This window comes from Miscanthus floridulus, chromosome 9 (assembly GCF_019320115.1).
Source record: "Miscanthus floridulus cultivar M001 chromosome 9, ASM1932011v1, whole genome shotgun sequence".
Taxonomy (NCBI): Eukaryota; Viridiplantae; Streptophyta; class Magnoliopsida; order Poales; family Poaceae; genus Miscanthus; species Miscanthus floridulus.
In genome coordinates, this window is record NC_089588.1 from 85,226,695 (window position 1) to 85,251,935 (window position 25,241).

Consider the following 25,241-nt stretch of genomic DNA (forward strand, 5'->3'; position numbering starts at 1 on the left):
CTTTGGGGCGAATCATTGGGCGTTGGTGTCGGGGACCTAATACCGGGGTACCCGAGAAGGTGGAACCGATAACCACCGAACGTAAAAAACTTCTGGACGCATAAGGGCGCCATGTCATCCTTTGTTCGAATGACAGAAGTTCGGTTCCGCCTCGCCCGACACCCTTGGGACGGGCTCGGTCTCGCCCGAGGACCGAGGGATAAGCTCCGTCTCGCCCGACGCCTTGAGGACGGGCTCGGTCTCACCCGAGGGCTGAGGGATGAGTTCCGTCTCGCCCGATCCCGGAGGGGTGGGGTCAGCCTCACCCGACGCCTTTATGGGATAACCCTGCCTCGCCCCAAAGGTTCAAGGCTAATCTCCGTCTCGCCCGACGCCTATAGGGCGGGCTCGGTCTCGCCCGAGGGCTAAGGGATAGATTCCGCCTCGCCCGATCCTGGAGGGATAGGGTTAGTCTCGCCCAAGAGATAGGGACTAGCCTCCGTCTCATCCGACGGCCCAGAACGAACCTCGCCCTGATCGATATCTGTCCCTCATAACGATGGGTACAGGACAAGACAAGACGTTCGGGTCAACCATGGCTCCAACGACCATACCCTGCACCCTGACAAGAAAAGAACTGCCAGGGAACAACAGGACTGACGCTTTAGACCCTTCCGGGCGTCGCAGAGCCCAAAAGGCATTACAGGCGCGTGCACCTCACTCTGTAAAGTTGTAGGCGCCGCCTTCAGCTCTGGGACGCGGAACCCAACGAAGATATACGACAACCGCTACACTCCAAGAACGGATTTGCTATCTCCACGAACGACGGATACTCCATCACCGCGCTGTGGACCCGAGGAAGCGGGGGGGGGCCCTCTTCCCGACCCCTCAGGTCCTCCAAGTCAGAGAGCCTTGGCCACGGCGCTACACCGGACCCCGACCCCGAATTCTCCCAACAGGAATCATGGGAACCAGAAGGCGTGTGGAGCAAGGCTGGGGGAGGCCCCTAAGTCAAAACCACGGTACTACAGCCCATACCCTGGGGGCAGCATGCTGTGACTGATCTGACATCTTACAGAGATATTGACGACATCTTAAGCACTTATCTTCCTTCACACTCATCAGAAGGAAGGACCGGACCAGGTAGACATGAGCCACAAGGTAAGAGTACGCATCCTAGAGCTCTCACCCTTGTAAAGCCAGCCCCTTCATCTATAAAAGGGGAGGCATATCCTCCATCAAACGGAGGGCAAAAAATAGGACCGAACAATAGAACGCACTTACATACATTCAAGCAGCTACGAAGCTCTTGACCACCTCTCAGCCCTTCGATCAAGAGACTTGGGACCAGTCCCTCTCTCGGCAGTTTGTATCCCTTACTACAGACCGATCACGGTGCTAATAACACAAGCAGCAACAAACTGGACGTAGGGACGTTCCGCCCGAACCAGTATAAATTCTGTGTCCTTTAGCACACCATCCGAGCCTAACGCGCATTACTATAAATTTACTTGCCGGTGCTTGTACGAAACACCGACAGTTGGCGCGCCAGGTAGGGGCTTTGCGCGTTCCAAATCAGGTCTCGGATGGCCACCCACGCAATCACCTGGGCCCCGGGCGCACACGTGCGTTTTGGCAACCTGGATTTCATCGTCACGCTAGGAGGAGAGCTGACGCTGACTCACACAGCCGCCCCCTCTCCCCCTTCCATCAACCTCAACCATCTCAGGCTTGAGGGCCCACTAGACAACTCCCGGGGAGTCCCGTCACCCAAGGGGGCTTCCCACGACACCACCATATATCCGGAAAGGTCCGTATGGAGCGCCCCGACAACGTTTCCATTCGGTCTCCGCAACGCTGCGGCGACCGCCGGCCGCCCTTGGGCGCTACGTGTGGTTCAATCACCCACGGATATCGAGTTCGTGGGGGTGATTGAGCGCGATTCGGAGACCCTCTACGAGCTCCTCAACGAGAAGCCTGTATCGCTCTCCAGCTCAGATTCCAGTAAGGGGAGCCACCACCCTTCCCGGGAATGCTACATGACGCAGACCCCCGAGGGTCACGTCGAAAGCGCCTCCAGGGAAGAGGCCACCCCTACAAACAATCCTGACGGCAGATCCGGGGAGGATGGGACAGCCCCATCTCACCTGAGGATGGAGCAGCTAAGGGCTCGTTAGCAAGAGATCAATGAGGCCGGGCAAGGGCTCGCACGGGAATACGCGGACATCAATCGCAAGATTGAACGCCGCAAAGACGGGGGGCGCGCGCGCGCCACAGCCCGCACCGTACATCAAAGGATCCTCACCGACGATGGGGCCCTTCCTCACTTTGCTCGAGCCAGCCAGAACATCGCCGCAGCAACCGCCTTGCTGCATGGCCTCCCGGAGGCCGCAACGTCCGAAGATCGACGCGCTTATCGGGAGATTCGCACGTTGCTCGAGCGTGCAGCCGCGCAACAGGCGGAAAGTTCGTTGTCTCGACGACGCGAACCGGACACCAGCCAGCACGCACCCTCAGTGCGTCCCACCAAGGACGCATCCGTACACCAAACACCGCCAGCCGGCGGGCAGCCCTCCGTCGTCCCTGTACATCAACGCCTCGGCCGTGGCCGCGACGTGCGCAGCATCATCGACGCTCGGAGACGTGCCCACGGCGACGAGGGAGAAGCAGCGCGCCGCGGCTATCATCCCCGACATGGCGGGCGCTACGACAGCAACGAGGACCGAAGCCCGAGCCCCGTCCTGCCAGGCCCTTAGGCCTTTGGCCGGCACATCCTCAACGCCGCGTTCCCTCTAAGGTATCGACCACCCACGAACATTCCTAAATATTCTGGCGAAACAAATCCCGGGCTTTGGCTCGAAGACTATCGGCTTGCATGTCAGGCCGGTGGTGCGAATGAGGATAACTTCATTATTCGCAATCTCCCACTGTTCTTGGCCGACTCAGCACGAGCATGGCTGGAGCACCTGCCGTCCGATGCTATTCAGAGTTGGGCGGATCTTACTGAGATCTTCGTGGGTAATTTCCAGGGCACGTACAAACGCCCTGGAAACCCATGGGACCTCAAGAACTGCCGTCAGAAGGCCGATGAAACCCTCCGCGGGTACATCCGGTGCTTCTCCCGACAGTGCAACGAGCTCCCGAACGTCGCCGACGCCGACGTGATAGGAGCCTTTCTGTCCGGAACGACCTGCGAATCCCTGGTCCACAAGCTGGGACGCAGGGGCCCGCGAACTACCAAGGAACTTCTGGACATCGCCACCAGTCACGCCTCTGGAGAGGAGGCGGTCGGAGCCATCTTTGATCGCTCCGACGGAAAGACAAGGCGGGACAAGGACGCTAGCGAAGGCGCCTCCAACCGTCCCGCCAAAGGAAAAAATAAGAAGCAACGGCGCGACAGCTCACTCGCGGCCGCTGCCGACCGCAAAGGTGGCCGGAAGCCCGCGGAGGGCACCCCTAACCACTTCGAGAAAATGCTCGAGGGGCCATGCCCAAATCACGCCTTCCCGGCCAAGCACCTATACAAGGAATGCGGCCTTATGCGCAAATACTTGGCCGGGGGTCTGAACAAGGAGGGGCAGGGGAAGGAGCCTGTTCCCACCACTAACGACACGGAGGAGAAGGACGACACCTTCCCAACACCGACCGGTGCCCTCATGATCTTTGGAGGATCAACGGCCTACGACTCCAGGCGCCGCCAAAAGGTCGCACGTCGAGAGGTCTATACCGCAGGACCGGCTATGCCTGCATATCTCCGGTGGTCGGAATCCGCCATAACCTTCGACCGGACCGACCATCCGGATGCCATCCCACACCCGGGAAGGTATCCGCTTGTCGTCGACCCGATCGTCGGTCCAAAGCGGCTCACCAAGGTACTGATGGATGGGGGCAGCGGCCTCAACATCATGTACACCAAGACGCTCGACGAGATGGGCGTCGACCGAACACGCCTCCGCCCCGTCCGAGCACCTTTCCATGGCGTCGTGCCAGGAAGGCAAGCCGTGCCACTAGGGCAGATTGACCTGCCCGTCACTTTTGGGGATCGATCCAATTACCGGACTGAGACCCTCACCTTCGATGTAGTGGGATTCCCGGGGACTTTCCACGCCATTCTGGGGCGACCATGTTACGCGAAGTTCATGGCCATACCCAATTACACATACCTGAAGCTGAAGATGCCGGGCCCCTGTGGGGTCATCACCATCGGCACCTCCTTCCAGCGCGCTTACGAGTGCGAGGTCGAATGCTGCGGACACGCATCCGCGGTCATCGCGTCCGAAGAGCTCGCCACCCTCAGGGAGGAGGTCACTGAAGGGACACCCGACGCAAAGAAGTCGTCCGGATCGTTCGAATCAGCAGAGGGTTCCAGGGAAGTCCTCTTGGATCCCAGTAGCTCCGAGGGCAAAAAAGTCCAAATCGGGACCGCGCTCTCCTCCGCATAGGAAAGCGCGCTCGTCGACTTCCTCCGTGCCAACAAGGACATCTTTGCGTGGAAACCCTCGGATATGCCGGGCATCCCGAGGGAGGTCGCCGAGCATACCCTCCAGATCCTCCCGGGCTCCAAGCCGGTGAAACAACGCCTGCGCCGCTTCGACGAGGAGAAACGCAGGGCCATCGGCGAGGAGATAGCCAAACTACTGACCGCAGGATTCATTAAGGAAGTATACCACCCAGAGTGGTTAGCAAATCCTGTTCTTGTCCGAAAAAAGAGTGGGAAATGGAGAATGTGTGTTGATTATACTGGTCTCAACAAAGCGTGTCCAAAGGATCCATTTCCTTTGCCCCGAATAGACCAAATAGTCGATTCCACCTCGGGGTGCGAAACCCTCAGTTTCCTTGACGCATACTCAGGCTACCATCAGATCGCGATGAAAGAGTCCGACCAGCTCGCGACATCTTTTATCACGCCCTTCGGATCATTCTGCTACGTTTCGATGCCGTTTGGTTTGAAAAACGCTGGGGCAACGTACCAGCGCTGTATGCTTAGTTGCTTCGGAGATCTCATCGGGCGAACCGTTGAGGCCTATGTCGATGACATCGTAGTCAAATCCAAGCGGGCTGACCACCTTGTCACCGACCTTGAGCGTACCTTTGCGAAACTCCGGGCGAACGGCATCAAGCTCAATCCCGAAAAATGTGTTTTCGGGGTCCCGAGGGGCATGCTGCTCGGCTTCATCGTCTCCGAGCGTGGCATCGAAGCCAACCCAGAGAAGATATCGGCCATCACGAGGATGGGCCCGATCCAAAACATAAAGGGGGTTCAGCGAATCACAGGGTGCCTTGCCGCCCTCAGCCGATTCATTTCACGCCTCGGCGAACGAGGACTCCCCCTTTATCGACTTCTGAAGAAAACTGACCGCTTCGAGTGGACAGCCGAGGCTTAGGAAGCACTTGACATGGTTAAATGATTTTTAACCAAGCCGCCGGTCCTAGTTCCTCCATGCGATGGAGAATCTCTCCTACTATATATATCGGCCACCACCCAAGTGGTTAGCTCCGCCTTGATAGTAGAGCGAGAAGAAGAGGGGCACGCCTTCAAGGTGCAGCACCCTGTATATTTCATCAGCGAGGTGTTATCCGACTCCAAAACCCGCTACTCCCAGATCCAGAAACTCCTCTACACCGTCCTCATCACCAAAAGGAAGCTACGCCACTACTTCGAGTCACACCCCGTGACAGTAGTGACGTCGTTCCCCCTCGGCGAGGTCGTTCGTAGCCATGACGCTACGGGAAGAACCGCAAAGTGGGCGCTCGAGCTGATGGATCAGGGCATTTCTTATGTCCCCCGAACGGCGATCAAATCTCAGGCGCTGGCTGACTTCATCGCGGAGTGGACCGAGGTCCAGATGCCACCAGCAGCCGTCGATCAAGAGTACTGGATAATGTACTTCGACGGATCGCTGATGAAGAAGGGCGCCGGAGCAGGACTAGTCTTTGTATCCCCCCTCGGGGTCCACATGAGGTACATGGTTCGGCTTCATTTTCCCTCATCAAACAATACTGCAGAATACGAAGCGCTCATCAACGGCCTACGAATCGCCATCGAGCTGGGCATCCGACGCCTTGACGTCAGGGGCGACTCTCAGCTGGTCGTCAACCAGGTCATGAAAGAGTCGGGCTGCCACGACACCAAGATGGAGGCATATTGTCAAGAGGTCCGACGTCTGGAGGACAAATTCGACGGCCTCGAACTCAATCATATCCCCAGGCGCCTCAACGAAGCGGCCGACACACTCGCAAAAGCGGCATCCAGCCGAGAGCCGGTTCCAACAGGCGTCTTTGCCAGTGATCAACACAAACCCTCGGTACGCTACACGGGGTCGGAACAAGCCGACGATGGCCCTTCTAGTCCGACCCCCAAGGCCGATCCGCCAACTGTTCCTCCTGACCCCGAGGTCATGGAGCTTGAAGAAGACCCAGCAACGGAGTCCGATCCTCCCAATGACTGGAGAACGCTTTACATCGACTATCTCCTCCACGATGTACTACCAACCAACGAGACAGAAGCCCGACGGCTCGCGCGACGCGCCAAATCCTTCGTTCTTGTAGAGGGCGAACTCTACAAACGAAGTCACATCGGAATTCTTCAGCTTTGCATCCCTGGCGAACAGGGAAAACTCCTACTGAGCGACATCCACGGTGGGGCATGCGGACACCATGCCGCACCAAGAACCTTGGTTGGGAAGGCATTCCGACAGGGTTTCTATTGGCCCACCGCAGTAGCCGATGCCGAGCAAATTGTACGCACCTGCGAAGGGTGCCAATACTACGCTCGGCAAACACACCTCCCGGCCCAGGCTCTCCAGATGATCCCCATCACGTGGCCCTTCGCAGTCTGGGGGCTTGACCTGGTCGGGCCTCTTAAAAAAGCGCCCGGAGGCTTTACCCACTTGCTTGTCACCATAGACAAGTTCACAAAATGGATCGAAGCTCGGCCAGTATCCACAATCAAATCCGAGCAAGCTGTGCTGTTCTTTCTCGACATCATCCATCGCTTTGGAGTACCGAACTCCATCATCACAGACAACGGCACGCAGTTCACCGGTAGGAAATTTGTTCGTTTCTGTGACGAACAACACATCCGAATCGATTGGGCAGCCGTCGCGCACCCCCGGACGAACGGATAGGTCGAGCGCGCAAACGGCATGCTCCTTCAAGGCCTCAAACCCAGAATTTTCAACCGGTTGAACAAATTCGGCGCGCGTTGGCTCGCTGAGCTCTCGGCTGTGCTCTGGAGCCTAAGGACGACTCCTAGCCGGGCCACCGGCTACACACCCTTTTTCATGATCTACGGCTCCGAGGCCGTTCTCCCGACGGACCTCGACTATGGAGCGCCAAGAATCAGAGCATATGACGCTAAGGGAGCCGGGGCATCTCACCAAGACGCCATGGACCAGCTGGACGAGGCCCGCGACATCGCCCTCCTCCATTCAGCCAAGTACCAGCAAGCGTTGCGGCGGTACCACAGCCGACGGGTGCGGGGTCGAGCCTTCAACGTCGGAGACCTCGTCCTCCGTCTTGTACAGAGCAACAAGGATCGTCACAAACTCTCCCCGCCCTGGGAAGGGCCCTACATCGTCGCGGAAATACTTCGCCCAGGCGCCTACCGGTTGAAAACCATCAAAGGGGAGGTCTTCGCCAACGCCTGGAACATTGAGCAGCTACGTCGTTTCTATCCTTAAAATAAGCTTACACTTTTCTTTATCAGTTTTTGTCTTAATAGAACCCCGATCCATAGTGATTTCCGACCCCTACAAATCGCGAGGGGTCAGACCTCACTCGGGGGCTGGCATGTGATCGTAACATATGTCATGTGTAGTACAAGTATTACGCTTGTAAAAAATCCCTGTGTTATACTTGCAAACATTTTTCTAAGTTTTCCATTCGCCTCATAAACGAGTCTCGAGGGCTAAGATCTTGGGAGCTAATTCTGAATACAACTGGTAGGACTGCGAGACACCCACGCCCCAGCGGCTACAACCTCTTTGCTCACCAGTTCAATCAGAATTAGTTCGCCCACGTTCCTAGCCTCCTATGACTTAGACCATGAGAAGAGTTGGAAAGCGCTAAAATGACTTGCCACGAGCAAAGGATGTAGTTTTGTTCATTTTTTGCACGAATTCACCACTTACAAAGCGATGTCATTACAAAAAAGGAACAATATACCCTGAAGATTGTTTACTCGGGGGCTTCCCCACAACGTTATTTCATTACAGTTTCGGCTCAGCTCTACCACGAGTGCTACTACGATCGCCGTACCACGCTCTCCATCGGCGACGTCGAGGGCATGTACACGGGCCAGTTCGTCCACTGCGGCCGCCGTGCCACGCTCTCCATCGGCGACGTCGAGGGCATGTACACGGGCCAGTTCGTCCACTGCGGCCGCCGTGCCACGCTCTCCATCAGCGACGTCGAGGGCATGTACACGGGCCAGCTCATCTACTGCGGGCGCCGTACCACGCTCTCCATCGGCGACATCTTCGCTGGACCCTCGAAGGCGCCACCATCTATGACGCCTCCGCCGGAGCGTCCGGGGACTACGCCATCGTCGTCAGCCGCAACCCCGGCAGCAACGCCACCGTCATGGCGTCTGGGGACTACGCCATCATCCCCAGCCATAACCCCGACAACGGCGTAGGGGCAGGAAACGCCTCCAGCCAAGGGAGGAGCGCAGCGAACGACGGCGCAGTCAACGACGCACGACACCCACCGACGCCTTTTCTCCTTCAGCAGCAGCGACTCCTCACCAAGGGCCGCACGTACCATCTCATCTACGTTGGATAACCTCCGGCTCGACATCACGCACCAGAATCACGAGCAAGTTTGTAAGTTCTCTATCTCTCCCTGGCATTACTCTTCCTCACTCAGGAACCACCGCGACGCACGGACGCGTTGGACGGAAAGGAAGAAGAAGGAGAGATAGCGGCTCGGAGGCAGAAGGGGAGGTGGGATGAGAACTCCACTCCCCCTCCCTATTTAAGGAGGAGGCGCAGTAACTCAGGAAAGGCGAAAGGTCGGACGAAAAACCCTCTCCCTTCCCCTTTTTTAATACGCAATCAATGCTGATTGATATCTGAGGGGACGCGCCAGAAGTGACGGGACGAGCCCCGGTCTACGAAGCGTCCCTCTTTGACCAGACTGAACACTGCCTGGGTATGGCCCGCCACTGACCCGCTTCGGACGCGGCGATTAAGGCGCCCACATAGGCAGACAATTTTTTCGCCTCCCCATGCAGGACCACGGACGACTCGATGACGGGACCATTCAGATCTCCTGGGTCGACCGTTCGGCCCAGAAGACACGACGAACGAACGACCAAAGAAAGATAAGCCTCTCAGCTTTCATATTTTATGCGTTAAAATTTGTTCGCAAGATTCCGACCCCGTCAAATAGCAGAGGCGCGAACATCACTCGGGGGCTGTCGAGGATGACTACCAATCCAGACATCCTCTTCACCCGACCCCTCCGTACGCTTGAAACTAAGGGCGCGACATTCAGGCACAAAGCTTTGAGTAAAACTGGACGAACTAGCAAACCCTACGCCCCGATAGCTACGATGTTTCTGTTCACCAGAAAAATCATGCTCAAACGCCTCTCGCGTCTCTAGTTCCGACGTCCGCCTTTCTCAAAGAAGGGATCGGAGGGGTCCGCCTACAGCTGTCAGGTTGCCCAAGTTAATCGAACGGCTCGGATCGTCACCGAGACACAAAAAAAAATGGCAATTCTTACGCAGGTTTTTCCAACCTCGTCACAAACGTCAGGACCCGAACCCATCTGGTAGGAGCTTTTTCCGCCACTCATACCACCAAGGTAACGTCACCGCCTTTATTTTCAATTAAATCTTGCATTCAAAACATTTTCATATGCAAAAAATTGCATCCCAAAGATTCGTGTCGCACCACGAACCGGCTGTCGCCTTATCCGATATAGGCAACAACAGGCTGAGGTTCGAAGGTCGGCCCGCGAAGGGCTCGAGGCCGCCTCACGCCGAACAGAGCCAGGGAGAGATAACCGAGACGAGCCTCAGCGGCCCTGCCCGACCCCGCTCAGAAGCAAACCGGGACGTCTCGACCTTTTCTCGTTCGATTCTAACCTCGAGCCAAACCCACAGAATCTCCATCGAGGAGAGGCCATCGGGCCCCCTGAGCTTATCGAACGACTCAGGCATCTGCCGGGAGGCGGGTTAAGAAGTTGTGGAGTGCCACCAGAGGGCTCTGCCGACCCCATCAGCAAATGATGGACCCGGATTCCGCACGAACGCACCCGTTAGCGAGCTCGTTGAGCGCGGTACTCAAGCCGTCGAGGCAAGTGTCGTTCACTCAGCCCCTCCGATTGCGAAAACCGAGGACGGGGTAACACGCAAATAACGGCCGACCCCTATCAGACCCTGACAAGGCTCGGGGGCTCGGGCCAAACAATGCAGGGACAAAGGCCCTACCTTGCCGAGCCCATAGAGTCCCCAGTTGGGATTTCTGTTGGAAGACAGGGCGGGGGGATTATTGCGATGACGTCCATTGTCACCAAAACCACGATTCCGGTCTCCAGTAACACCCGACCCCAGGCAGGTGCGGGGGTCGGACCTTACTCGGGGGCTGTTTAAGGTACGGCTACCTCCTCAATCTCCTCGCATTATAATCAGCGGCATAGTTCAGGGGAACATATTGGTAAGACCGTAAAAAATCAAATCGCAAAAAATCAAACAAAACGAAATTAAGACGCAAAAGCGCGAAAAGGCGTCCAGACTCGAAAATACCGACACTTGTCCACATATTACATATAAGCTGTTCTCAAAATTGTTCGACTAATTACTCCCGCGAAGGGAGAACCATTTCTTTCAGACTGTCTGCCAGGTTCTTCGCAAGGGGAGCGACCATCTTCTCCATTTCCTCCAGCTCTTCATCCTCGTAGGTGGACGGAAAGCCTTCGCTCATCACCCTCAGGTTTATTTCCTTCTCATAATGGGCCGTGGGCGACGGTGAAGGCCTGGGTAATCCCGGCGTGAAAGGCACTCTCCTCAAGTTGGCCCACCCGAGCCGTGATACCTCCGACACGAGCCGCGAGCGGGCTGGTCTCCACGGCTCCGTCACATTCAGGGCGTTAAGGACCACCCCGACCGCAGTTTGTAGAAGATCATGCTCATCGCTCTCCGCCTGAAGGGCCCTGCGCGTATAGGCAGCCTCTTTCTCCAGCTTGGTGGCGGCGTTCTCGGCACTCAACTTTCCTTTCACCGCGTCATCAAGCTCCGCCCGGAGAGAGCGGATCACCTCGACGTCCTCGTCCACCCCTCTGCTGGAGGGCTGTGGCCCTACTCTCGGCCTTCTGCCGGAGGTCCCGCTCCGTCTCCAGCTCCTTCAGGATTTCGCCGGCCTTCTCATTGGCCGCGGCATTCCTCTGCAGCAGCTCGTCTCGCTCTTTTGTGAGTTTGGCAATCTCCTCTCCATCCAGTTTAGACCTCGCCGACAGGTCCTCGAACATCCCGTGCGCCTCCTCCGCATCTTGACGCGCCTGAGCCTCCCGCTCCTGGACGATGGCAAGCTGGGCGGCCATGTTTGCTCGCAGCCGGGCCTCCTCGGAGAGGCGATCCCGCTCCGCCTTCTGCTCGCAGAGGAATTGGGATTTTTTCCGGCTACGAGCAACAAGAATCTGAAGAAGAAGACTGATATCAAAAATGCGAGAACCCACAAACACACGAAGAAAAAAAAAAGTCCAGAAAATACCTGAGAGGTAGGGATAACGATCTCACGGAGGGCTCCTCTGGCCTGGTCCAGGGCGTTCAGCATGGTCGAGATCCCGATGTCAAGACCTTCTCGCTCCATACTCTCGGAATGATCATCGAGCGAGAAAAGAGCCGACGTCGGGTCCTGAGCAGCCATCCACTGAAGCGGCGGCTCCCCCCGCGCAGGGGAGCGGCTTCCTCCCGACAAAGGGGCCGGTGGTGGCTCCCTCCTGACCCTGTGCGGCACCACCGCCGTACTCAAGGACCCTCCGGCCGGACCCTCCTCCGTCTGGACCACTTCGGGCGCCACGGGCGGATCCACATGGGCACCTGGCGGCGTGGATTGCACCACGCCCTCGGGTGCCACCCCGACCGCGCCCGGCTGATCCTGGCTCGGCGCAGTCACGATCACCGGCGGCACACGGTCCTCGGCCGGCTCTTCCACGCCCGCCACGAAAGAAGCTGCTCGCTCAATAGCCTCCGCGGGCGTGGGAGCCGCCGTGGACGCCGTCGGTTCGGCCAACGCGGCCCCTACATCGGCACCACCCCTGCCCGAAACAGGGGTGACTCCAGGCGACGCCGTCTGTCCCGCTTGAAGGGCGAGACTCTTCTTGGGCGCCAGCCCCAGGGGGTGACCCGTTCGCAGGAACCTACACAAAGGTAATAACCGATTAAGTCAAAATAAAAATGGAAAAAAGATGAACACAGAGGAGTCAGGAGCTTACGTTGATGTCCTCGGCCGGCGGAAGCGTTTTTGGGGACGGATCCCCAGATCCCTGTCCTGACTCGTCCGGACGGGACCGTTTCTTGCCTGCCCCCTGCTCTGGGGCAGGAGGGTTCATCTCATCGGGCGCAGCGCCGGAGTCACTCCCCTCCATCGTCTCGTCGGGCGCGGCACCGGAGCCGTCCCCCTCCCTCGTCTCGCGGGGTGCCAGCACCGGAGCTGCTCCCCTCCATCACCTCGCAGGGCGCGGCATCAGAGCCGGGCGCGGCCCCGGTACTACCCTCTTCCACGATCGCCTCAGGGTCGGCGGCAGCAGGCCCAGCGTCCCCCGTCCACCGATCTTCGGCCGGCACGCCGGTGCGAGCGGCGGACTCGCCGGCCTCCACCGATCTCATTGATTCACTTCCCTCTGCGTGAAAAGCAAAGGGCCCCTGCACGGATGGGTGGCCACTTGTCAGCGTTTCCTCATCCTCCAGGACGCCCCAATCCACGTCGACGGCTACCTCGTCGTCGCCATCATCATCATCATCATCATCGTCATCCTCACTGCTCACGTCCTCTCCCCGATCCCGTGCCTCCTGCTTCAGTCGTTTCGCCTTCTTCATCTCCTCCTTTGCCTTCTTGTCCCGCTCGGCCGCGAGTCGATTCGCCGCCGCCACAGCCCTGTCCTTCGGCAGTGGAGCCGGGACTATCCTTGAAGACTAGCCCCCTCGGCTAGCCCCAACATCACAAAAGCAAGTATTAAAAAGGGAGATTCAGGAGAAGAAAAGAGTGCAGGGGAAGAGGGCTTACGAATTCGAAGAACCCAGGCTCCGGCCGCATTGGAGGATGCCCGGGCACCGGATACACGATGTCGAGGACCATGCCGGCAGAATCCTTCGTCGGCTCCGTCGCCTCCTTGACACGCTGCGCCACTTCCGAATAAGGGAGCGCCTCGTCAACGAGCACCGTTCCCTCGAACGATATCCCTGGCATCATCCGATGCAGGGGAAGCACGCGCGCCATCAGTGGCGCCACCCTCCTCGCGTGGTAAGCACCGATAATCCCCGACCCCTTTACACCCCAACCCTTCAGAGCATGGAGGGCGGAGAGAAGGTCGGAGATGTGCTTCTTGTCTTTAGTCTGGACGCCCCAGCCCCATGACGCCGGAGCATCCACGATAAGACGTCCGGTGTACTTCGGCAGGGGGGCACTCGCATCATCCCTAACATAAAACCATTGCGAATGCCATCCCTTGTTGGATGTGGCCAGACGCATGTACGGGTAGCCCTTCGATCGGGTATGGCGCAGGTGAATGCTGGCACACCCCATCGGTGCGTCTACTTCTTTCCCCCAATCTTCCTCTTCGATAGACTAACGCTAAAGAAATGCCGCCACAGATCAAAATGGGGATTGATCCCCAGGAAACCCTCGCACAGGGCAACAAACGCTGCCATATGCTGTATCCCATTGGGAGTTAGATGCTGCAGCTCTACCTCATAGTAATCTAATAGCCCCCGAAGGAATCTATGCGTGGGTACCCCGAATCCCCGCTCATGGAAGAGGGCAAAAGAGACGACATACCCTTCAGGCGGCACCGGCTCGCCCTCATCGCCAGGAAGCAACCACTCCTGGACGGCGGATTGTGGGCGGAGAAGGCCACGGCGAACGAGGGCCCTCCAGACGCCGGGAGGAGATGCTTGATCTGCCCCACAACTCCATTGAGGCAGTAGGGGGGAAGGGCAGGCGCGAGCTTAACGGCGGCTGGAACACGAACGCAGGCCGGTCGACGGTGGCGATGCGGGCGTGAGGAGCTGGGAAGATTGGCGGCGGATGTCTCAGAACGCAAAGGAAGGGGAGCGAAATACGGAACCCCTGGGGGCGAACCCCGTGGTTTTATAGGGGGCGACGGACACGAGAAGGGCAACCGTCCGCCTCGATCTCCGGGCCTGCCACGCGCGCCCCCACGTCGCGTCACGGGATACGCGCCCGCAGTCCCTATCTCCTTATCCCAAAAATCTCGGCGGACAGTTCGCCTTCCCCCAAACAAATCCAGGACTCTCTACCACCGGGGAAGCGCAGGCCACAAAGGCTAGTTCCTTTCTCTTTGGCCCACCTAGAGCCCGAGAAACTCGCCGGCCGGCCCCAACTAAGAAGGAATCCGTGAACAATCCGCCATCAAGGCAGAAGCGCCAGTTGGGACAGCTCCGAATCAGTCCCTAGCGAACGGGACGCCATGACCCACTCGGAGAAACACCAAGTTGATGCAAAACTAAGTCCTCAGCCTTACCCACGAAGGGGCCGATACAACCCCCCGGGCGACTCTACTCCAGTCACCCAGGGGCTCGGGGGCTACACCCATCGGGTGCGCTCGCGCGCACCCTCCGGCAATTTAGCTTCGGCGAAATCAAAAAACACCCTCCAGGCGGTTCTGCCCGAATCACCTAGAGTCTCGGGGGCTACTATCGGGGACCTAATACCGGGGTACCCGAGAAGGTGGAACCGATAACCACCGAACGTAAAAAACTTCTGGACGCATAAGGGCGCCATGTCATCCTTTGTTCGAATGACAGAAGTTCGGTTCTGCCCTCGCCCGACACCCTTGGGACGGGCTCGGTCTCGCCCGAGGACCGAGGGATAAGCTCCGTCTCGCCCGACGCCTTGAGGACGGGCTCAGTCTCGCCCGAGGGCTGAGGGATGAGTTCCGTCTCGCCCGATCCCGGAGGGGTGGGGTCAGCCTCACCCGACGCCTTTATGGGATAACCATGCCTCGCCCCAAAGGTTCAAGGCTAATCTCCGTCTCGCCCGACGCCTATAGGGCGGGCTCGGTCTCGCCCGAGGGCTAAGGGATAGATTCCGCCTCGCCCGATCCCGGAGGGATAGGGTTAGTCTCGCCCAAGAGATAGGGACTAGCCTCCGTCTCATCCGACGGCCCAGAAGAACCTCGCCCTGATCGATATCTGTCCCTCATAACGATGGGTACAGGACAAGACAAGACGTTCGGGTCAACCATGGCTCCAACGACCATACCCTGCACCCTGACAAGAAAAGAACTGCCAGGGAACAACAGGACTGACGCTTTAGACCCTTCCGGGCGCCGCAGAGCCCAAAAGGCATTACAGGCGCGTGCACCTCACTCTGTAGAGTTGTAGGCGCCGCCTTCAGCTCTGGGACGCGGAACCCAACGAAGATATACGACAACCGCTACACTCCAAGAACGGATTTGCTATCTCCACGAACGACGGATACTCCATCACCGCGCTGTGGGACCCGAGGAAGCGGGGGGGGGGGCCCTCTTCCCGACCCCTCAGGTCCTCCAAGTCAGAGAGCCTTGGCCACGGCGCTACACCGGACCCCGACCCCGAATTCTCCCAACAGGAATCATGGGAACCAGGAAGGCGTGTGGAGCAAGGCTAGGGGAGGCCCCTAAGTCAAAACCACGGTACTACAGCCCATACCCTGGGGGCAGCATGCTGTGACTGATCTGACATCTTACAGAGATATTGACGACATCTTAAGCACTTATCTTCCTTCACACTCATCAGAAGGAAGGACCGGACCAGGTAGACATGAGCCACAAGGTAAGAGTACGCATCCTAGAGCTCTCACCCTTGTAAAGCCAGCCCCTTCATCTATAAAAGGGGAGGCATATCCTCCATCAACGGAGGGCAAAAAATAGGACCGAACAATAGAACGCACTTACATACATTCAAGCAGCTACGAAGCTCTGACCACTCTCAGCCCTTCGATCAAGAGGACTTGGGACCAGTCCCTCTCTCGGCAGTGTATCCCTTACTACAGACCGATCACGGTGCTAATAACACAAGCAGCAACAAACTGGACGTAGGGACGTTCCGCCCGAACAGTATAAATTCTGTGTCCTTTAGCACCACCATCAGAGCCTAACGCGCATTACTATAAATTTACTTGCCGGTGCTTGTACGAAACACCGACAGTTGGTGGAGGAAGTAGAACCGGAGGGAGGCTCGCCGAACCTCGCAAGTAGACGTTGGACGAACCAGAGGAAGCGAAACCCGTACCATCCTCCTCGTGCGTCCCCTCCCCCTCGTGCGCCCCCTCCTCCGCGTCCGTCTGCCGAACCAGCTCGTCATCGTCCCCGGGCCTCGCCTCCTCCTCGTCCTCCTCACGCTATGTGGTAGGAGGTGGCGGCGGCTGCCTCCTGCGGCGGCTTGCTCCTCCTCCTCCTGTCCAACAGCCCCTCACCTAGAGCGGCATCTGAGTGCGTCGTGTTTGGTAAAGCGAGGACACGTCCCTGTGACAGTCACTTCGGCCCACCATCTTTGTTCAATCACTTGCAATTAAAAAGAATAAACAAGACGTAATTAGAAATAGAAATAGATGCAAAATAAACAAAACATAATTACAAAAACATAGTATTACATGTATTAGATATAATCTTCATGATTGGGATTAGCTGGATCATAGGTCTCGTCATCACTATCAACATTGTCATTGCCCAAATAATCAACACTATCCGAAGGAGGAATGTTGTCTTCATTGTCATTGCCTAAACGTAATCGCTCAAGGCATTTCAAAGTCCTTCACATTTTTGCACCTCATCTCCAGTGTCCTCGTCATCAACCCTTTCATTGTCTAGTTCCATTCCGATGGCTTCGGTTAAGTCTATCTCAAACCTCCCTTCTAGCCCCTCTTTTTGAAAGAACTCTCCGTCATATGTGTGTGGGTTGAAGTTGTAATCTTCATCGTTTGGGACATGTAGTTTACATGTGGAGGAACAATATACCCTGAAGATTGTTTACTCGGGGGCTTCCCCACAACGTTATTTCATTACAGTTTCGGCTCAGCTCTACCACGAGTGCTACTACGATCGCCGTACCACGCTCTCCATCGGCGACGTCGAGGGCATGTACACGGGCCAGTTCGTCCACTGCGGCCGCCGTGCCACGCTCTCCATCGGCGACGTCGAGGGCATGTACACGGGCCAGTTCGTCCACTGCGGCCGCCGTGCCACGCTCTCCATCAGCGACGTCGAGGGCATGTACACGGGCCAGCTCATCTACTGCGGGCGCCGTACCACGCTCTCCATCGGCGACATCTTCGCTGGACCCTCGAAGGCGCCACCATCTATGACGCCTCCGCCGGAGCGTCCGGGGACTACGCCATCGTCGTCAGCCGCAACCCCGGCAGCAACGCCACCGTCATGGCGTCTGGGGACTACGCCATCATCCCCAGCCATAACCCCGACAACGGCGTAGGGGCAGGAAACGCCTCCAGCCAAGGGAGGAGCGCAGCGAACGACGGCGCAGTCAACGACGCACGACACCCACCGACGCCTTTTCTCCTTCAGCAGCAGCGACTCCTCACCAAGGGCCGCACGTACCATCTCATCTACGTTGGATAACCTCCGGCTCGACATCACGCACCAGAATCACGAGCAAGTTTGTAAGTTCTCTATCTCTCCCTGGCATTACTCTTCCTCACTCAGGAACCACCGCGACGCACGGACGCGTTGGACGGAAAGGAAGAAGAAGGAGAGATAGCGGCTCGGAGGCAGAAGGGGAGGTGGGATGAGAACTCCACTCCCCCTCCCTATTTAAGGAGGAGGCGCAGTAACTCAGGAAAGGCGAAAGGTCGGACGAAAAACCCTCTCCCTTCCCCTTTTTTAATACGCAATCAATGCTGATTGATATCTGAGGGGACGCGCCAGAAGTGACGGGACGAGCCCCGGTCTACGAAGCGTCCCTCTTTGACCAGACTGAACACTGCCTGGGTATGGCCCGCCACTGACCCGCTTCGGACGCGGCGATTAAGGCGCCCACATAGGCAGACAATTTTTTCGCCTCCCCATGCAGGACCACGGACGACTCGATGACGGGACCATTCAGATCTCCTGGGTCGACCGTTCGGCCCAGAAGACACGACGAACGAACGACCAAAGAAAGATAAGCCTCTCAGCTTTCATATTTTATGCGTTAAAATTTGTTCGCAAGATTCCGACCCCGTCAAATAGCAGAGGCGCGAACATCACTCGGGGGCTGTCGAGGATGACTACCAATCCAGACATCCTCTTCACCCGACCCCTCCGTACGCTTGAAACTAAGGGCGCGACATTCAGGCACAAAGCTTTGAGTAAAACTGGACGAACTAGCAAACCCTACGCCCCGATAGCTACGATGTTTCTGTTCACCAGAAAAATCATGCTCAAACGCCTCTCGCGTCTCTAGTTCCGACGTCCGCCTTTCTCAAAGAAGGGATCGGAGGGGTCCGCCTACAGCTGTCAGGTTGCCCAAGTTAATCGAACGGCTCGGATCGTCACCGAGACACAAAAAAAATGGCAATTCTTACGCAGGTTTTTCCAACCTCGTCACAAACGTCAGGACCCGAACCCATCTGGTAGGAGCTTTTCCGCCACTCATACCACCAAGGTAACGTCACCGCCTTTATTTTCAATTAAATCTTGCATTCAAAACATTTTCATATGCAAAAAATTGCATCCCAAAGATTCGTGTCGCACCACGAACCGGCTGTCGCCTTATCCGATATAGGCAACAACAGGCTGAGGTTCGAAGGTCGGCCCGCGAAGGGCTCGAGGCCGCCTCACGCCGAACAGAGCCAGGGAGAGATAACCGAGACGAGCCTCAGCGGCCCTGCCCGACCCCGCTCAGAAGCAAACCGGGACGTCTCGACCTTTTCTCGTTCGATTCTAACCTCGAGCCAAACCCACAGAATCTCCATCGAGGAGAGGCCATCGGGCCCCCTGAGCTTATCGAACGACTCAGGCATCTGCCGGGAGGCGGGTTAAGAAGTTGTGGAGTGCCACCAGAGGGCTCTGCCGACCCCATCAGCAAATGATGGACCCGGATTCCGCACGAACGCACCCGTTAGCGAGCTCGTTGAGCGCGGTACTCAAGCCGTCGAGGCAAGTGTCGTTCACTCAGCCCCTCCGATTGCGAAAACCGAGGACGGGGTAACACGCAAATAACGGCCGACCCCTATCAGACCCTGACAAGGCTCGGGGGCTCGGGCCAAACAATGCAGGGACAAAGGCCCTACCTTGCCGAGCCCATAGAGTCCCCAGTTGGGATTTCTGTTGGAAGACAGGGCGGGGATTATTGCGATGACGTCCATTGTCACCAAAACCACGATTCCGGTCTCCAGTAACACCCGACCCCAGGCAGGTGCGGGGGTCGGACCTTACTCGGGGGCTGTTAAGGTACGGCTACCTCCTCAATCTCCTCGCATTATAATCAGCGGCATAGTTCAGGGGAACATATTGGTAAGACCGTAAAAAATCAAATCGCAAAAAATCAAACAAAACGAAATTAAGACGCAAAAGCGCGAAAGGCGTCCAGACTCGAAAATACCGACACTTGTCCACATATTACATATAAGCTGTTCTCAAAATTGTTCGACTAATTACTCCCGCGAAGGGAGAACCATTTCTTTCAGACTGTCTGCCAGGTTCTTCGCAAGGGGAGCGACCATCTTCTCCATTTCCTCCAGCTCTTCATCCTCGTAGGTGGACGGAAAGCCTTCGCTCATCACCCTCAGGTTTATTTCCTTCTCATAATGGGCGTGGGCGACGGTGAAGGCCTGGGTAATCCCGGCGTGAAAGGCACTCTCCTCAAGTTGGCCCACCCGAGCCGTGATACCTCCGACACGAGCCGCGAGCGGGCTGGTCTCCACCGGCTCCGTCACATTCAGGGCGTTAAGGACCACCCCGACCGCAGTTTGTAGAAGATCATGCTCATCGCTCTCCGCCTGAAGGGCCCTGCGCGTATAGGCAGCCTCTTTCTCCAGCTTGGTGGCGGCGTTCTCGGCACTCAACTTTCCTTTCACCGCGTCATCAAGCTCCGCCCGGAGAGAGCGGATCACCTCGACGTCCTCGTCCACCCTCTGCTGGAGGGCTGTGGCCCTACTCTCGGCCTTCTGCCGGAGGTCCCGCTCCGTCTCCAGCTCCTTCAGGATTTCGCCGGCCTTCTCATTGGCCGCGGCATTCCTCTGCAGCAGCTCGTCTCGCTCTTTTGTGAGTTTGGCAATCTCCTCTCCATCCAGTTTAGACCTCGCCGACAGGTCCTCGAACATCCCGTGCGCCTCCTCCGCATCTTGACGCGCCTGAGCCTCCCGCTCCTGGACGATGGCAAGCTGGGCGGCCATGTTTGCTCGCAGCCGGGCCTCCTCGGAGAGGCGATCCCGCTCCGCCTTCTGCTCGCAGAGGAATTGGGATTTTTTCCGGCTACGAGCAACAAGAATCTGAAGAAGAAGACTGATATCAAAAATGCGAGAACCCACAAACACACGAAGAAAAAAAAAAGTCCAGAAAATACCTGAGAGGTAGGGATAACGATCTCACGGAGGGCTCCTCTGGCCTGGTCCAGGGCGTTCAGCATGGTCGAGATCCCGATGTCAAGACCTTCTCGCTCCATACTCTCGGAATGATCATCGAGCGAGAAAAGAGCCGACGTCGGGTCCTGAGCAGCCATCCACTGAAGCGGCGGCTCCCCCCGCGCAGGGGAGCGGCTTCCTCCCGACAAAGGGGCCGGTGGTGGCTCCCTCCTGACCCTGTGCGGCACCACCGCCGTACTCAAGGACCCTCCGGCCGGACCCTCCTCCGTCTGGACCACTTCGGGCGCCACGGGCGGATCCACATGGGCACCTGGCGGCGTGGATTGCACCACGCCCTCGGGTGCCACCCCGACCGCGCCCGGCTGATCCTGGCTCGGCGCAGTCACGATCACCGGCGGCACACGGTCCTCGGCCGGCTCTTCCACGCCCGCCACGAAAGAAGCTGCTCGCTCAATAGCCTCCGCGGGCGTGGGAGCCGCCGTGGACGCCGTCGGTTCGGCCAACGCGGCCCCTACATCGGCACCACCCCTGCCCGAAACAGGGGTGACTCCAGGCGACGCCGTCTGTCCCGCTTGAAGGGCGAGACTCTTCTTGGGCGCCAGCCCCAGGGGGTGACCCGTTCGCAGGAACCTACACAAAGGTAATAACCGATTAAGTCAAAATAAAAATGGAAAAAAGATGAACACAGAGGAGTCAGGAGCTTACGTTGATGTCCTCGGCCGGCGGAAGCGTTTTGGGGACGGATCCCCAGATCCCTGTCCTGACTCGTCCGGACGGGACCGTTTCTTGCCTGCCCCCTGCTCTGGGGCAGGAGGGTTCATCTCATCGGGCGCAGCGCCGGAGTCACTCCCCTCCATCGTCTCGTCGGGCGCGGCACCGGAGCCGTCCCCCTCCCTCGTCTCGCGGGGTGCAGCACCGGAGCTGCTCCCCTCCATCACCTCGCAGGGCGCGGCATCAGAGCCGGGCGCGGCCCCGGTACTACCCTCTTCCACGATCGCCTCAGGGTCGGCGGCAGCAGGCCCAGCGTCCCCCGTCCACCGATCTTCGGCCGGCACGCCGTGCGAAGCGGCGGACTCGCCGGCCTCCACCGATCTCATTGATTCACTTCCCTCTGCGTGAAAAGCAAAGGGCCCCTGCACGGATGGGTGGCCACTTGTCAGCGTTTCCTCATCCTCCAGGACGCCCCAATCCACGTCGACGGCTACCTCGTCGTCGCCATCATCATCATCATCATCATCGTCATCCTCACTGCTCACGTCCTCTCCCCGATCCCGTGCCTCCTGCTTCAGTCGTTTCGCCTTCTTCATCTCCTCCTTTGCCTTCTTGTCCCGCTCGGCCGCGAGTCGATTCGCCGCCGCCACAGCCCTGTCCTTCGGCAGTGGAGCCGGACTATCCTTGAAGACTAGCCCCCTCGGCTAGCCCCAACATCACAAAAGCAAGTATTAAAAAGGGAGATTCAGGAGAAAGAAAAGAGTGCAGGGGAAGAGGGCTTACGAATTCGAAGAACCCAGGCTCCGGCCGCATTGGAGGATGCCCGGGCACCGGATACACGATGTCGAGGACCATGCCGGCAGAATCCTTCGTCGGCTCCGTCGCCTCCTTGACACGCTGCGCCACTTCCGAATAAGGGAGCGCCTCGTCAACGAGCACCGTTCCCTCGAACGATATCCCTGGCATCATCCGATGCAGGGGAAGCACGCGCGCCATCAGTGGCGCCACCCTCCTCGCGTGGTAAGCACCGATAATCCCCGACCCCTTTACACCCCAACCCTTCAGAGCATGGAGGGCGGAGAGAAGGTCGGAGATGTGCTTCTTGTCTTTAGTCTGGACGCCCCAGCCCCATGACGCCGGAGCATCCACGATAAGACGTCCGGTGTACTTCGGCAGGGGGGCACTCGCATCATCCCTAACATAAAACCATTGCGAATGCCATCCCTTGTTGGATGTGGCCAGACGCATGTACGGGTAGCCCTTCGATCGGGTATGGCGCAGGTGAATGCTGGCACACCCCATCGGTGCGTCTACTTCTTTCCCCCCAATCTTCCTCTTCGATAGACTAACGCTAAAGAAATGCCGCCACAGATCAAAATGGGGATTGATCCCCAGGAAACCCTCGCACAGGGCAACAAACGCTGCCATATGCTGTATCCCATTGGGAGTTAGATGCTGCAGCTCTACCTCATAGTAATCTAATAGCCCCCGAAGGAATCTATGCGTGGGTACCCCGAATCCCCGCTCATGGAAGAGGGCAAAAGAGACGACATACCCTTCAGGCGGCACCGGCTCGCCCTCATCGCCAGGAAGCAACCACTCCTGGACGGCGGATTGTGGGCGGAGAAGGCCACGGCGAACGAGGCCCTCCAGACGCCGGGAGGAGATGCTTGATCTGCCCCACAACTCCATTGAGGCAGTAGGGGGGAAGGGCAGGCGCGAGCTTAACGGCGGCTGGAACACGAACGCAGGCCGGTCGACGGTGGCGATGCGGGCGTGAGGAGCTGGGAAGATTGGCGGCGGATGTCTCAGAACGCAAAGGAAGGGGAGCGAAATACGGAACCCTGGGGGCGAACCCCGTGGTTTTATAGGGGGCGACGGACACGAGAAGGGCAACCGTCCGCCTCGATCTCCGGGCCTGCCACGCGCGCCCCCACGTCGCGTCACGGGATACGCGCCCGCAGTCCCTATCTCCTTATCCCAAAAATCTCGGCGGACAGTTCGCCTTCCCCAAACAAATCCAGACTCTCTACCACCGGGGAAGCGCAGGCCACAAAGGCTAGTTCCTTTCTCTTTGGCCCACCTAGAGCCCAGAAACTCGCCGGCCGGCCCAACTAAGAAGGAATCCGTGAACAATCCGCCATCAAGGGCAGAAGCGCCAGTTGGGACAGCTCCGAATCAGTCCCTAGCGAACGGGACGCCATGACCCACTCGGAGAAACACCAAGTTGATGCAAAACTAAGTCCTTCAGCCTTACCCACGAAGGGGCCGATACAACCCCCCGGGCGACTCTACTCCAGTCACCCAGGGGCTCGGGGGCTACACCCATCGGGTGCGCTCGCGCGCACCCTCCGGCAATTTAGCTTCGGCGAAATCAAAAAACACCCTCCAGGCGGTTCTGCCCGAATCACCTAGAGTCTCGGGGGCTACTATCGGGGACCTAATACCGGGGTACCCGAGAAGGTGGAACCGATAACCACCGAACGTAAAAAACTTCTGGACGCATAAGGGCGCCATGTCATCCTTTGTTCGAATGACAGAAGTTCGGTTCTGCCTCGCCCGACACCCTTGGGACGGGCTCGGTCTCGCCCGAGGACCGAGGGATAAGCTCCGTCTCGCCCGACGCCTTGAGGACGGGCTCAGTCTCGCCCGAGGGCTGAGGGATGAGTTCCGTCTCGCCCGATCCCGGAGGGGTGGGGTCAGCCTCACCCGACGCCTTTATGGGATAACCCTGCCTCGCCCCAAAGGTTCAAGGCTAATCTCCGTCTCGCCCGACGCCTATAGGGCGGGCTCGGTCTCGCCCGAGGGCTAAGGGATAGATTCCGCCTCGCCCGATCCCGGAGGGATAGGGTTAGTCTCGCCCAAGAGATAGGGACTAGCCTCCGTCTCATCCGACGGCCCAGAACGAACCTCGCCCTGATCGATATCTGTCCCTCATAACGATGGGTACAGGACAAGACAAGACGTTCGGGTCAACCATGGCTCCAACGACCATACCCTGCACCCTGACAAGAAAAGAACTGCCAGGGAACAACAGGACTGACGCTTTAGACCCTTCCGGGCGCCGCAGAGCCCAAAAGGCATTACAGGCGCGTGCACCTCACTCTGTAGAGTTGTAGGCGCCGCCTTCAGCTCTGGGACGCGGAACCCAACGAAGATATACGACAACCGCTACACTCCAAGAACGGATTTGCTATCTCCACGAACGACGGATACTCCATCACCGCGCTGTGGACCCGAGGAAGCGGGGGGGGGCCCTCTTCCCGACCCCTCAGGTCCTCCAAGTCAGAGAGCCTTGGCCACGGCGCTACACCGGACCCCGACCCCGAATTCTCCCAACAGGAATCATGGGAACCAGAAGGCGTGTGGAGCAAGGCTAGGGGAGGCCCCTAAGTCAAAACCACGGTACTACAGCCCATACCCTGGGGGCAGCATGCTGTGACTGATCTGACATCTTACAGAGATATTGACGACATCTTAAGCACTTATCTTCCTTCACACTCATCAGAAGGAAGGACCGGACCAGGTAGACATGAGCCACAAGGTAAGAGTACGCATCCTAGAGCTCTCACCCTTGTAAAGCCAGCCCCTTCATCTATAAAAGGGGAGGCATATCCTCCATCAAACGGAGGGCAAAAAATAGGACCGAACAATAGAACGCACTTACATACATTCAAGCAGCTACGAAGCTCTTGACCACCTCTCAGCCCTTCGATCAAGAGACTTGGGACCAGTCCCTCTCTCGGCAGTTTGTATCCCTTACTACAGACCGATCACGGTGCTAATAACACAAGCAGCAACAAA

At 57.9% G+C, this 25,241-nt stretch overlaps 1 protein-coding gene across 1 annotated transcript; it reads right to left on the minus strand.

Moving 5' to 3' along the window:
• Positions 1-21,427: 21,427 nt before the first annotated feature.
• Positions 21,428-21,823, minus strand: LOC136480212 (uncharacterized). The gene has a single exon (XM_066477823.1). The coding sequence runs from the start codon at positions 21,821-21,823 to the stop codon at positions 21,428-21,430; it is 396 nt and encodes a 131-aa protein (XP_066333920.1).
• Positions 21,824-25,241: the final 3,418 nt, after the last annotated feature.